The sequence below is a fragment of the Oratosquilla oratoria genome, chromosome 21, assembly GCF_046742065.1.
Source record: "Oratosquilla oratoria isolate Oo_2021 chromosome 21, ASM4674206v1, whole genome shotgun sequence".
In the NCBI taxonomy this organism is placed as follows: domain Eukaryota; kingdom Metazoa; phylum Arthropoda; class Malacostraca; order Stomatopoda; family Squillidae; genus Oratosquilla; species Oratosquilla oratoria.
Genome location: NC_134797.1, coordinates 50,545,095 through 50,557,881, shown reverse-complemented (window position 1 = coordinate 50,557,881; position 12,787 = coordinate 50,545,095). Strand labels below are relative to the sequence as shown.

The 12,787-nt window shown below is 44.0% G+C and overlaps 1 protein-coding gene across 21 annotated transcripts in view; it reads right to left on the bottom strand.

Moving 5' to 3' along the window:
- Sin3A (SIN3 transcription regulator family member A) overlaps nt 1-12,787 on the bottom strand; it is a 143,560-nt gene that overhangs the window by 40,806 nt on the left and 89,967 nt on the right. For all 21 annotated transcript variants that reach the window (XM_076204875.1, XM_076204876.1, XM_076204877.1 and 18 more), the window contains 6 exons: nt 7,789-7,923; nt 7,129-7,260; nt 4,362-4,661; nt 3,455-3,604; nt 3,170-3,272; nt 2,521-2,735 (listed from right to left, as the gene is read on the bottom strand). In XM_076204875.1, coding sequence (XP_076060990.1) covers nt 2,521-2,735; nt 3,170-3,272; nt 3,455-3,604; nt 4,362-4,661; nt 7,129-7,260; nt 7,789-7,923 — 1,035 coding nt within the window. The remainder of the gene's footprint in view (nt 1-2,520; nt 2,736-3,169; nt 3,273-3,454; nt 3,605-4,361; nt 4,662-7,128; nt 7,261-7,788; nt 7,924-12,787) is intronic.

The following is a 12,787-nucleotide window of genomic DNA, read 5'->3' as shown; positions in this document are numbered from 1 at the left end:
ACATCTCATCACCTTACTTTTACCCACATTTATCTTTAGCTTTCTTCTATCACATACTCTCCCACACTGTCACCAATTTCCTCAGTCCCTCCTCCGATCCTGCCACAAGCAGTGTCGTCCGCAAACAAATCTCCAATCCCTCACCCACTACCCTTGCATTTACCTCTCGCACTACCCCATCCATGTATAAGTTGAACAGCCAGGGTGACATAACGCATCCTTGACGAAGTCCCACCTTTACCTCAAACCACTCACTCTCTCCATTTCTAATCCTGACACAAGCTCTACTACTCTCATAAAAACTCTTGACAGCTCCTAGAAGCTTTCCTCCTATCCCATATATCTGCATAACCTCCCACAGTGCCTTTCTGTCTACCCTATCGTAAGCCTTTTCCAGATCCATAAAAGCAAAAAAAAAAAAAACATCCTTCCCCTTTCCTATAGCTTTCTCACATATTTGTCTTACCACAAAGATCTGATCTACACAACCTCTACCCGTCCTAAATCCACACTGGTCCTCACCAATTACTCCCTCTGTTCCTCTCCTAATCCTCTCAATCAAGATCCTCCCATAAGCCTTCCCAACTACACTTAAGCTAATCCCTCTGAAACTACTACATTCACACTTGTCCCCTTTTCCCTTGTAAAGTGGAACTATACAGGCACTCCTCCAGTCCTCCGGCACTCTACCCTCTCTCCAGCAAACATTAAATAACCTCACCAGCCAGTCCACCATCACTGTACCTCCTTTTTTTAGACATTCTACATGGCATCCATCCAGACCAGGTGCCTTACCTGCTTTCATCATCTTAACAACTGCCTTCACTTCATCCTTCCTTATTTCTCCTCCATTTTCCTCACTCATCACTCTTATTTTCTTAGCATTTCCCACTGCAACTATCTTTCCCTCCCTATCCTCCTTCACATTTAGCAACTCCCCAAGATATTCTGCCCATCTTCCCCTTACTGCCTTCTCTTCCATTATCATCTCTCCATCTGCACCTTTTACCTTTTCTTCTCTACTTGATTCGCCTCCTCTTCCTCTCTTAATTTCTTTCCAAAACATCTTTTTATTACTTTCAAATTTTTCTGTCATACTCTTACCCCACTTCACATCTGCTCTCCTCTTTGCCTCCTTTACTTTTTGCTTTATTTCTCTTTTCTTTTCTTTGTACCTCTCATATGACTCCCTCGTTCTATTTTGTAACCAATCTGTGAAAGCTCGCTTCTTCTCTTCTACAACCTTCTTTGTTTCCTCATCCCACCATTCACTACCCTTCCTTCTATTTCCTCCTCTCCTTCTTGTTCCACACACCATCTTTGCACACTTTGTAACTCCCTCCTTGAACCATCCTCATTCCTCCTCCACACCTAGTTCTACTCTATCCTTCCCTCCCTCCCACTCCTCCTTTAAAGAGTTCACTCTAAGTACCTCCCTACCTTTTGTCCCTTTCCTCTTTCTCCATCTATCCTCCACTCTCAACTTACCTTCCACCAGAAAATTATCTGATATTCCCCCACCCTCTCCCCTTAGCACATGTACATCCTTAACTCTTCCTATCATAGTTCTATTTACCACTACATAATCCATCAACGCTCTATCTACCACCCTTCCATCCACCACCCTCTCCCATGTGTACTTATGCTTGACTTTCTTCCGAAACACTGTATTTGCTATCAACTCTCTTTCTAGACATTTCCACCATCAACTCTCCACTACGATTCTTTCCTGGAACTCCACATTTCCCAACCACTCCATCAATTGGACCATTTCCTACCCTAGCATTAAGGTCTCCCAGTACTATTACATTGACATTTCTCCCTAAATCCTCTATGCACTTATTTAAATCTATCCAAAAGGCCTCCCTTTCTTCTACACTCTTCTCACTGCCAGGCCCATATGCACTTACAAAGACCCACATCTCCTTTCCCAGTTACACCTTCATCCACATTATCCTTGAGGAAACCTCCTTCCACTCCACTACATGTTTACCTATCTCTTCACTTACTAGAATAGCCACCCCTTCCCTCCCTCGCCCTCTCTTCACTCCTGATAACCTCCCACTTACACTCCCAAACTTTGATATATTGAACTCCATTTGCCATTTCACTGACATTAACACACTGACCTTTGATATATTGAACTCCATTTGCCATTTCACTGACCATGTGAATAAGTTGTTGAGATCCTCCTACAGGATCTTGGCATCTGACCTAATTAGGTCTCCTATTTTGGTGTCATCTACAAACTTACAAACATCACTATTAACCCCATTGTCAAAGTTGTTTATATACATAATGAACAGTCATTGTCTCTCCCAATGAATACAGAATATTCGTTCTATATACCAAGAGCTTTTCCCCCCTTATTAAGGGGATAGCCAAGTCAAAGGCATGCTCCTATTCACACATTCAACTACCATCAACCACCCTTCCCCCCTCTCATCTTACCTCCACATGGATGATTGGGCATCCCTGTAATACAGAATATATAATGAATAAATATGATGAAATACTAACCTCAAACCTTTCATCCTCACATCGATAAATATACTCTTCATACTGTGTTTTTCTTGAGGTGACAAAAGTTGAGTCTTCAGACCAAGATGGAAACGACACCCAAGTGTCATTGAGAACTTCACGGCATAACAGTGTTCGGCCTGAACACTTAGGCTGGGGGTACGATTTTGGTAATGCACAATAGGAAGCTCCCAGCCGCTTACAAGTGTTGTAGTCTATGAAATAAATAAATAAATAAAATAAATAAACCATTAAGGAGAGCATCCTGATATAGCAAGGAAACTGATGAATGGCCAACATTTATCTACATTCTCAATAACCTAAAACAAAATATTCCAAGTTCTCCCATTTAAAGAGAAATATTATCCTCATCAAACCCAAATATTTTCATATCGTTCAACACTAGGAGACTATCTAATTCATACTAAACTCACGAATACCAAATAGAAAGACAAACTCGTGAGAAAGGGGAGAGGGGGAAACAGTAAAAAAAAAAATGGGAGGGCAGGGAGGGGGGAGAGGAGAGGGGGGAAAGGGGAAGAATGGGAGAGGGAAAAAGAGGGGAAGGGAGGGAAAGGAAAGATGGGAGATAGGAGAGATATAGATATACATTCAACAAACATTCATTATAGAGATGTCCTAGACTGACCTATTTCCATGGCAAGTTCACCACTAATTCTTTCTTGTTTGGCTACTGATGCAGGAATAATATCTGTACTGCCAACAACACCATCACGATAACCAACAAAATCCTGCAACAGCAAATGACAACCGATAAATAAAAATTGTCGCAATTTTACTATATTCACATTTTTTTACATCTTCAAAAATGGGATTAATTTTACAGATAAAATTTTTGCTATCATGATCACAGTTACATGAATAAATCAGAGAAACTCGATACATAGAAGCTGGGAGAATCTTGAGTCTCTACCTTAAACCACTTGAGCAGATCTGGAAACTTGGAGAGGAATGGGTGGACCAGCTGCACCAACTCAGGCCTAGAAATAATCTCCTCATTGTAGAGTGTGATGCAGCGGAGGAAGTTGTGATAAGTCTCCTCATGCCGAAGGGCCTTGCGCACCTTTACACAGGAGAAAAAATAAATAAATATAAATCCTATGTAGTATATTGACAGTGACAGGTGGTGGGCTGGATGGATGGAAGTTTAAAGGGACTAAAGACAGAGGAAGTGGAAAGTATTTGGGGCCACATGTAGCATGGAACGAGAGAATGGAGCTTCAGGTGAAATATGGGGTACAAAAGTAAGAAAATGTCTGGAGGGAATCAAAGGTATTATGAGAAACAATTATCTGGGGATGAATGCATGCAGACATACACCAAATGGCCTTTTCCTTCTTATAGGGAGATGGCCGTGTCCAGGCATACCCACACCCTACACTTATTCCAAGCCCACTAAAAACCCATTCTCTGTTATTCCCATCTTAGTATGTCATGAATGATCATCCCTATCTCCTGCAACATTGCTCAGGACAGAGCCAATGCAGCAAGACAACACTTCCACAGCAGGTGCCTTTTCATTCTATACATTTCATATGTATAATTTTTTATTATGTGCAACTATTCCCAACTTTTCTGCTCCTATTGCACTCCTCTTTCAATTCCACCAATCACCACCTTTCCTTCTGTTCCCTCCTATCTTCCTCATCTCACACACTGTCTTTGCACACTTTAGCATTCCCTAATTGAAACGCATCTATTCTTCCTTCATTTGTTGAACTACATCAAATCAACCTTCCCCCTTCCCTTTGTCTTTCATCAACAATATCATTCTTGTATATTATCCAACTAAAAATAAAGATCTATTACTAGAATCTTACCTTATCAAAGAAGGCATACTCAGACAGAGATGCATATTTCCCTGCCTCAGCAGCACTCATGTCCTTGAGGTAATTAAGTTTAGGCTTTTTGGTGGGCGGCTGTGGGGTGTGACTGTGGCTATGTGTGGGGGTGGATCCTGAGTGAGTGGTGTGGGGTCGCTTGAGCTGGTGCCCAAAAATGGGGGAGGTTTTATTCCCACTACTCCCACTTCCGGACAAATTATTTGAGGAACTCAAGTTGCTCCCCTTCACTGCAGACTTCTTGACAGCAGTGTGATCATTGGCCACACCTTTGTTGCTCTGCAATTTAAATTGAAAATTAAGGTTTTCGTCTATATACCAAGAGTTTTTCCTCTTATAATATGAACTATATAATAATAATACATATACCAATGGTTATTTCCCACATAAAAAAAACAGACATAAAATCCATTCCTGCCCATTCCATCACCACATACTCCCTCCCTCTTATCTTGGCTCCTTCTGGATGACTGGTCATCCCTGATCTCGCCCACTGCCCTAGGTCAGAAGCAGTGTAGCAAGACAGAACATCCACAGCAAATCAGTTTCATTTATTAGGCAACCACGACTCTCCATCCCCTCATGCAGAAAAAGAGAAGATAGGGAGAAATACCTATGGCTGCATTAAAATATTATTCACACACATTCCTTCACCCCCAACCCCATTCCCTTCCTGCAACACATTATCCATTCACCCCCCTATCTTGTCTTCTCCCTTCCTTCCTCAACAGACATTCCCCTCTTTCCCAATGCCCCTTTCACCCCATAAATAAACAATGTTTTTGACAACACAATGGAGTTAACCGTTATAGTTATTTCCCTTAACTTTTCAAGATTTTTTTAACTCCTTATCATCATTCATTCCCTTGTCCTCGTCATATACAGCTCATTTGTGAACTACTGACCTAATATGATGAATGAAGATAATTTTCAATGTAATTACTGTACACCCCTACACAGTTAAGTTGTATCCTATCAATCTACTAACAACTTGGAAATTCATGCACAAAAGGCTGTCCCAATACACATAGAAAGGACGACCAGTTTAAATAGTCAAGTCCCTTGTCTCTTCAAACTGGTTTCTCACTGTACCATGACCATACAGTAAGTCGTAGGTGAAGAAATTTCTGTGCCCTTCACTTGACCCCGTGTAAACAATAAGTATCACACAGGAACACTGGAAGGGGGGGGGGTGAAGTTGGTAATACAAAGAAAAGAAATAAAAGAAAGAAAAGGTAGCGGATAATATTGAATACTAAGTTGGACACTTTTAAAGGCATGGAGAAAAAGGAGAAAAAGGAGAAAAAGGAGGAAGAGGAGGATGTGGAGGGGGAGGAGGAGGAACAGAGGGGAAAGAAACACCAATTGGAAAACGGATGGAATGGGTGCAGGACAAAGTAGAATGTAAAAAGGAGGAAGTAAGGAGGAAACAATTATAAGAGAAAAATTAAATATGGCTGGTTTGTGAAGATGAGAGAATGAGAGGACAGATGGGGAAATGAGAAAACCTGACAGTGAGAAACTGGAGAAGTGAGAAGCAGGATGAGGGAAGACAGAGGAGGAGAGAGAGGGGGTGAGGGAAAGATCAAAGGAGCCATGAGAGATGAGCTGGTTGGGGTGGGGAAGAATGAGAGCAGGGGAATATGAAAGATGGGAGGATGAGGGAGAATAGGGGAAGACAAGGGAGAGGGGAAAAACAAGTGGAAAGAGAGGAGAAACGGGTTCAGAGGAAAAAGAGTGATGGGGGGAAAAGAAAAAGGAGGAAATAGAGAGAAGTGGGGGTGAAGAAGGATGAATGGGAGAGGGGTGAATAGGAGAAATGTCAATGGGGAAAAGTAAACGAGGAGAAAAGAGAAAGGGTGAAAATGAAGGAGAGGGTAAAAAAAGAGGGAAAGAGTAACTGAGTGAGAAAAGGGTGAAGAGGAGGGGAGACATGGGAGAGGGGGAGATGGCAAGAAGAGGGAGACTGTGAAAAGAGGGAGAGAGGAAGAAGAGAGGTGTGAGAGGGCAAGAGGAGGGAGATGGTGAGGTGAGAAGAGGGAATGGGTGGCGAGGGGGAGGAGATGACAAAAGGGGAGGGTGAGAGGAAGTACATGGTGAGAAGAAGGAATGGTGTTAGGAAACAAGTGAGGTAGCAGGAGGAAGATAAATGTGGGATAGTGGGGGGTGGGTGAGGAGAGAAGAGGGGGGGCATGAGATGAGGGGGTAGGGAAAGAAGATGAGTGAGGAAGGACACAAGAGGGGGGGGGAAGAGACAAGATGAGGGGCCATGTCAGAAGATGACGGGGAGGGGTACAAGATTAGGGGGGAGGACAAGATAACTGGGGAAGTACAGAAGATGAGGAGGAGGTACAAAATATGAGGGGGAAGGGTACAAAATATGAGGGGGAAGGGTACAAAATTAGGGGTAGGGGCACGAGGGGAATTATAGATGATGATGGAAAGGGACAGAAGATGAGGGGGGAGGGGCATAAGATAAAGAGGGGAGAATCATAGCATGAGAAGGGGAGAAGCACAAGATGAGAAGGGAGGGGGCATTATATGCGAGGGGAAGGGGATATGAGAGCAGAGGGGCATAATATGACGGGGAAGTGCAACAGAGTGGGAGCAGGAGAAGAGGGAGACCAGGATACAATGGGAAAATCGGGGGAGTTGTGGACAAGGTTCTTTACACTGTTTAGCCTACAAAAGAGGAAGAAGCACCCTGCACAAGACCCATTCCTAAAACCCTAACAATGTCACTTACCCCAAGGTGAGTCTTGTATTGGTCCATAAAGTCAGACACTGCCTCCTGAGTGGCTGTATTGTTTGTGGCATCTGGAAGGAATTGTCCAAACTCCTGCAGAAGGTCTTCCTGGTTCTCAAACAACTTCGCAACCTATAAGATGCAATGGTAATTAATGCATGTACAAAAACACAATAGATGACGACAAATATAGAGGAAGGGTGGTAGTAATGTGGGATAGAATGTGTGTGTGTGTGTGTGTGTGTGTGTGCATGTGTTTGTGAGAGAGAGAGAGAGAGAGAGAGAGAGAGAGAGAGAGAGAGAGAGAGAGAGAGAGAGAGGAGAGGGGTGGGAGGGAGAGAGAGGAGGGAGAGAGAGGAGGGAGGAGGGAGAGAGAGGAGGGAGGAGGGAGGAGAGAGGAGAGAGGAGGGAGGGAGAGAGGAGAGGAGGGAGGGAGGGAGAGAGGAGAGGAGGGAGGGAGAGAGGAGAGGAGGGAGAGAGGGAGAGAGGGAGGGAGGGAGGGAGGGAGGAGAGGAGAGGAGGGAGGGAGGGAGGGAGGGAGGAGAGGAGAGGAGGGAGGGAGGAGAGGAGGGAGAGAGAGAGAGGAGGGAGGGAAAGAGAGGAGGGAGAGAAAGAGAGAGAGAGAGAAACTTGTTTCAGGACTACAAAAAGACTACTTGCCTTCTCATAAACTTCAGTTTCTGTTAGAGTTCTGCCAGCTGAGACACCCTCTTTGATAAATCTCTGCTCCTTCTGATACGTGTGCAAAATTTCAAGGAACTGTTTGTAAATATCTGGCTGGCCTTGAAACCGAAGCTGAAAATGAAACAAATACATGTTAATTGTATATACAAATTTTCAAACTGAACCTAAAACATGTTTAAAATGAACGTCCTTTCAACCATTCACTTGATATAACCACCACACACAGACCTCACTTGACGATGACTGCTCACATTTAAACTCAATCTCTTCTCATTTCTCACTATCCATACTTTTAACTCCGACCACAATTCTTAAAACACTTCATCCCAAACAGATTTTGGCGACTCCTTTCTGCCTCCCTTTAATTCCAAATCTGTTCTATACAATGTTGTGGATACAATCATCCTTTCAGTCTTTTCTTTGCATACATTCCCAGATGGTTTTTCTTTTAGAGTAGGCAATAATAATAAATGTACACACACACTACCAAAGGCTTTTTCCCCCTTAAAAGGGAGCTAGCAAAGAAACAAAGGCATAAAATCCACTCCCACTCATTCCATCCCAACATACTCCACTCCCATTCACATCCCTCCATCCATCTTATCTTGGCTCCTCCTGGATGATGGGTCATCCCTGCATCTCACCCACTATCCTGGGTCAGAAGCAGGGTTGCAAGACAGTACATCCACAGTAAGGCAGCTTTATTAAATCAGCAACCCCCCCCTCTCCATTCCCTCATGCAGAAATGGAGAAGACAGGGTGCATCAATATATTTTTCACACATACATTCCCCACCCACTCCCCCTCATGCATCACAGCATCATCCATACACAATCATTCTCCATTCGCCCCTATCTTCTGTCTTCTCCCATCTTTCCTCAACACATTCCCCTCTTTCCCAATGCCCCTTTTACCCCATCCATGCACCTCATCCTTGGTTGCCCCCTCATGTTCACTCCTTCAACCTCTGCCTTCCACACCTCTTATATTTATCTTTCTTTGCTCATTTTTTCCTGTGTCCAAACCATCCCAATACTCTTTCATCCACACTATCTCCCAACTCCATTTCCAATCCAGTTCTCCTCACTTCCTTATTTCTCACTATCCAGACTAGTGACCCCTATCATACTTCTCAGGCACCTCATCTCAAGCACAAACTCCTCCTCTCTTATGTTCCATGTTTCTGCCTCATTCAGTGCTGTCAGCACAATCACTCCTTTATACAATCTCCTCTTAGTATCCATTCCCAAATGGATATTTCTCATTACACTTTTTAATCCACCAAGGTACTTGCTGCTCACAATCTACATTCTACCTCCACCTCCCTTTCCCTCCATATTCAAACCCAAGATCTAAAACTATCCACTTCCTCCAGTCTCTCTCCCTTAATACTCACTACAAATCTGCTGCCATTTTCTCCCCTTGTACATGTCATCATCTTACTTTTTTCCACATATATCTTCAACTCCCTTCTTTTGCACACCTTCCCAAACTGCCACTTACTCCCTCAATCCCTCCTGTTCCTGAGACCAGCACAGTGTCATCTCCAATCCCCGACCCATTACCCTTGCATTTATCTCTCGCATCACCCCATCCATGTATAAATTGAACAGCCAAGGCGACATAACACATCCCTGGCAAAGTCCCACCTTTAACTCAAACCACTCACTCTCTCCTTTTCCAATTCTAACACAGACTCTACTACTCTTGTAAAACCTCTTGACTGCTCTTAATAGCTTTCCTCTTATCCCATATATACATACATACATACATATACCAAGGCTTTTTCCCCCTTACAAGGGGGGTAGCCAAAAAGAAAAAGGCATAAAATCATTCCCACCCATTCCATCCCTGAAAACACTCCACACCCCTCCACCCTCCCTCCCATCTTAGCACCTCTTAGATGACGGGTCATCCCTGCACCTTGTCCACTGCCCTGGGTCAGAAGCAGTGTCGCAAGACACAGCACATCCATATATGAGTATCTGTAATGCCTCCCACTTTGCCTTCCTGTCTACCATGTCACAAGACCACTCCCCATGTTCCTCTCCTAATATTCTTAATCAAAACCCTCCCATAAGCCTTCCCAAATACACTTAACCTGTAAAGTCCGATAAGCCACCGGAGTGGCTTTACCGAGGAAGACCAATAAGCCACCGGAGTGACACGATGTTCACGGACATACCACAAATGAGCTGTAATTGATATCCCTATGAAAATTGGTAGTGTTGTAGACCTATCCCCCATCCCCACCCCTGGCTCTGTAGCCAGCTGCTCAGGCAAGCACAGTCAGTGAGAGCCTCGCTTTCAAAGGGTATGTTATGCATCCTATCGCGCTCCCAAAAAAAGTGTTAAAAGTGCCGTCTAATCAAATCCGCTGACCTTATTATTGCTTATAATGGGTCCCCCAACTAAAAGGAGGGTTGTGTATAGCAGTGAGAGTGAGGAGGAGGTCTACACTCGACCTTCGAGGCCCCAAAGAGGACGAGGGAGGGTGACGAGAGGAAGTTCAAGTATTGCCCCTGGTATAGCCAAAACTACGGCTCGTACCAAAGAATCTGGTGTAGGAGCTACTACGTCCCCCAGGACTTTTTATGGGCGGAAGGGGGGCATCAAAGTTGGGGGCGCTGGGAAGGCCACACACCATACCCACCACCACGACAAAGGGCATTATCAGTCAATAACTCACAACTTTGAGTCAACATTCAAAGGTAAATGCATTTTTATTATAAGAATTTTATGAGGATTCTCGCAGTATTATCAGATTTTCAATTGAATAATTAGCACCCTGATTATAAGAGGAAACATATAAATTTTCCCAGAAACACATTCACTCCGACTCACGCATTACTCACACGTTACAAATCACGTCACGTCCATACCAACCATCCAGGCACACTATGCAACATTCATTCATGCTCTTTCGCCACAATAATAATAAGTTTAGGAAAGACCGATAAGCGTAGTTTTAGTATTGTGTGTAAGTGATGCGTACGTGCGTATATCCAATATTATGGTGTTTCCTACTGCTTCCTGCATTATTGTATGATACGACTTTAGTATTTATAAGCCATACAACGTGTTTTTGACGCAGCCCAGAGGGATTTCTCCCCGTCTTCTCCTTTATATGGCGGGATGGAGAGGGGGGGGTCGCCGATTTAACCACTTCACTCCGGACTTAAATCTCGCGGGCAGCAGCCAATGCCAGCCGTACGACGTGTCGTAATAATACTCGCATCATAAAATATAGTCACCGCTTATATCGATCGTTCTCTCTTTCACCCGCAAATTTTGAAAACCACAGAGAATGGGATTCAGGGCACATTTGAGAGAATGTAGAAACACAGGGGCGACTACAATAAATATAATCAAGATGCCGATATGGCAGCGTCGCGAATCCACTTGCTCCTCATGACGCCTACGTAGGCGGCACCGTATGGAAGGGGTTAACCCCTTCCATACGGTGCCGCACACGTAGGCGTCATGGGGAGCGAGTGTATTCGCGAGGCTGCCATATCGGCGTCTTGATTATATTTATTGTAGTCGCCCCTCTATAATGACATTCTTTCTAATTCTTTTGTAATCGCATTTTCTATGGTTATCAAAATTCACGGGTGAAGAGAGAACGATCGATATAAGCGGTGACTATATTTTATGATGCGAGTATTATTACGACACGTCGTACGGCTGGCATTGGTTGCTGCCACCGAGATCTAAGTCCATGACGCCTACGTGTGCGGCACCGTATGGAAGGGGTTAATGAAGCGGCCTTGCTGTGGATGTGCTGTGTCTTGCGACACTGCTTCTGACCCAGGGCAGTGGACAAGGTGCAGGGATGACCCGTCATCTAGGAGGTGCTAAGATGGGAGGGAGGGTGGAGGGGTGTGGAGTGTTTTCAGGGATGGAATGGGTGGGAATGATTTTATGCCTTTTCCTTTTTGGCTACCTCCCTAGTAAGGGGGAAAAAGCCTTGGTATATGTATGTGCAAAGTGTTTCCATAGTGTTTCCACTGTCATAATCATAATACAGTGCCAATAACTTATAATACTAAATGAACTCGCATACCTGACGCCAAAAACACATCCCCCATGCCCCGTCCTCCCTCTCCTCCCCTCCACCGCGAGTGTTGGCGACCACCACATTTACAACTTCAAAGGATTATTGTGGCCAAACCAAGGTGAGTTGGACCTTACTATTTTATGGGGACCTGTGGGTGGGTAATATAAGGCATTTAAGCAAGTTTAGGCAAAATCGGTAAGATTGACCAGGATGGCCAGATATTCGGTTTTAAAAGGGGTCTTTTGAGACCTAATTGCGTACAGGACGAGTTAACAAACTGATCCCTCTGAAAATACAATACTCACACATATACCCTTTTCCTTTGTAGAGTGGAACTATAAATGAAATTAAATAACCTCACCAACCAGTCCACTATCACTGTACTCCTTTTTAGACATTCTGCATGACACCCATCCAACCCAGGCGCCTTACCTATCACATACCTTCACAAAATCTTCTCTTAATCCCCCCTGACCCTACCATAAAAGATGTCGGCAAACAACAACTGACTCGGTTCCCATTTTTCTCTATCTTCTTTAACTATCTCCAATCCCCTGCCCATTACCCTTGCATTTATCTTCCACACCAACCCTATCCATGTGCACATTGAACAGCCACAGCAACATGACACATCCCTGACACAGACCCACCTTTACCTCAGACTATTTACTCTCTCATTTCTAATTCTTACACAGGCTCCACTACTATCATAAGAACTCTTTACTACACTCAACAGCTTTCCCCCAATCCCATATATCTGCTAAATCTCCCATGATCCCTTCCTGTCCACCATGTCATCAACCTTTTCTAATTCCATAAAGTCCCCAAAAGACATCCTTACCTTTTCCTAAAGCATTCTCACATATGTCTTGCTACAAAAATCTGATCCATGCAACCCCTACCTTTCCTAAACCC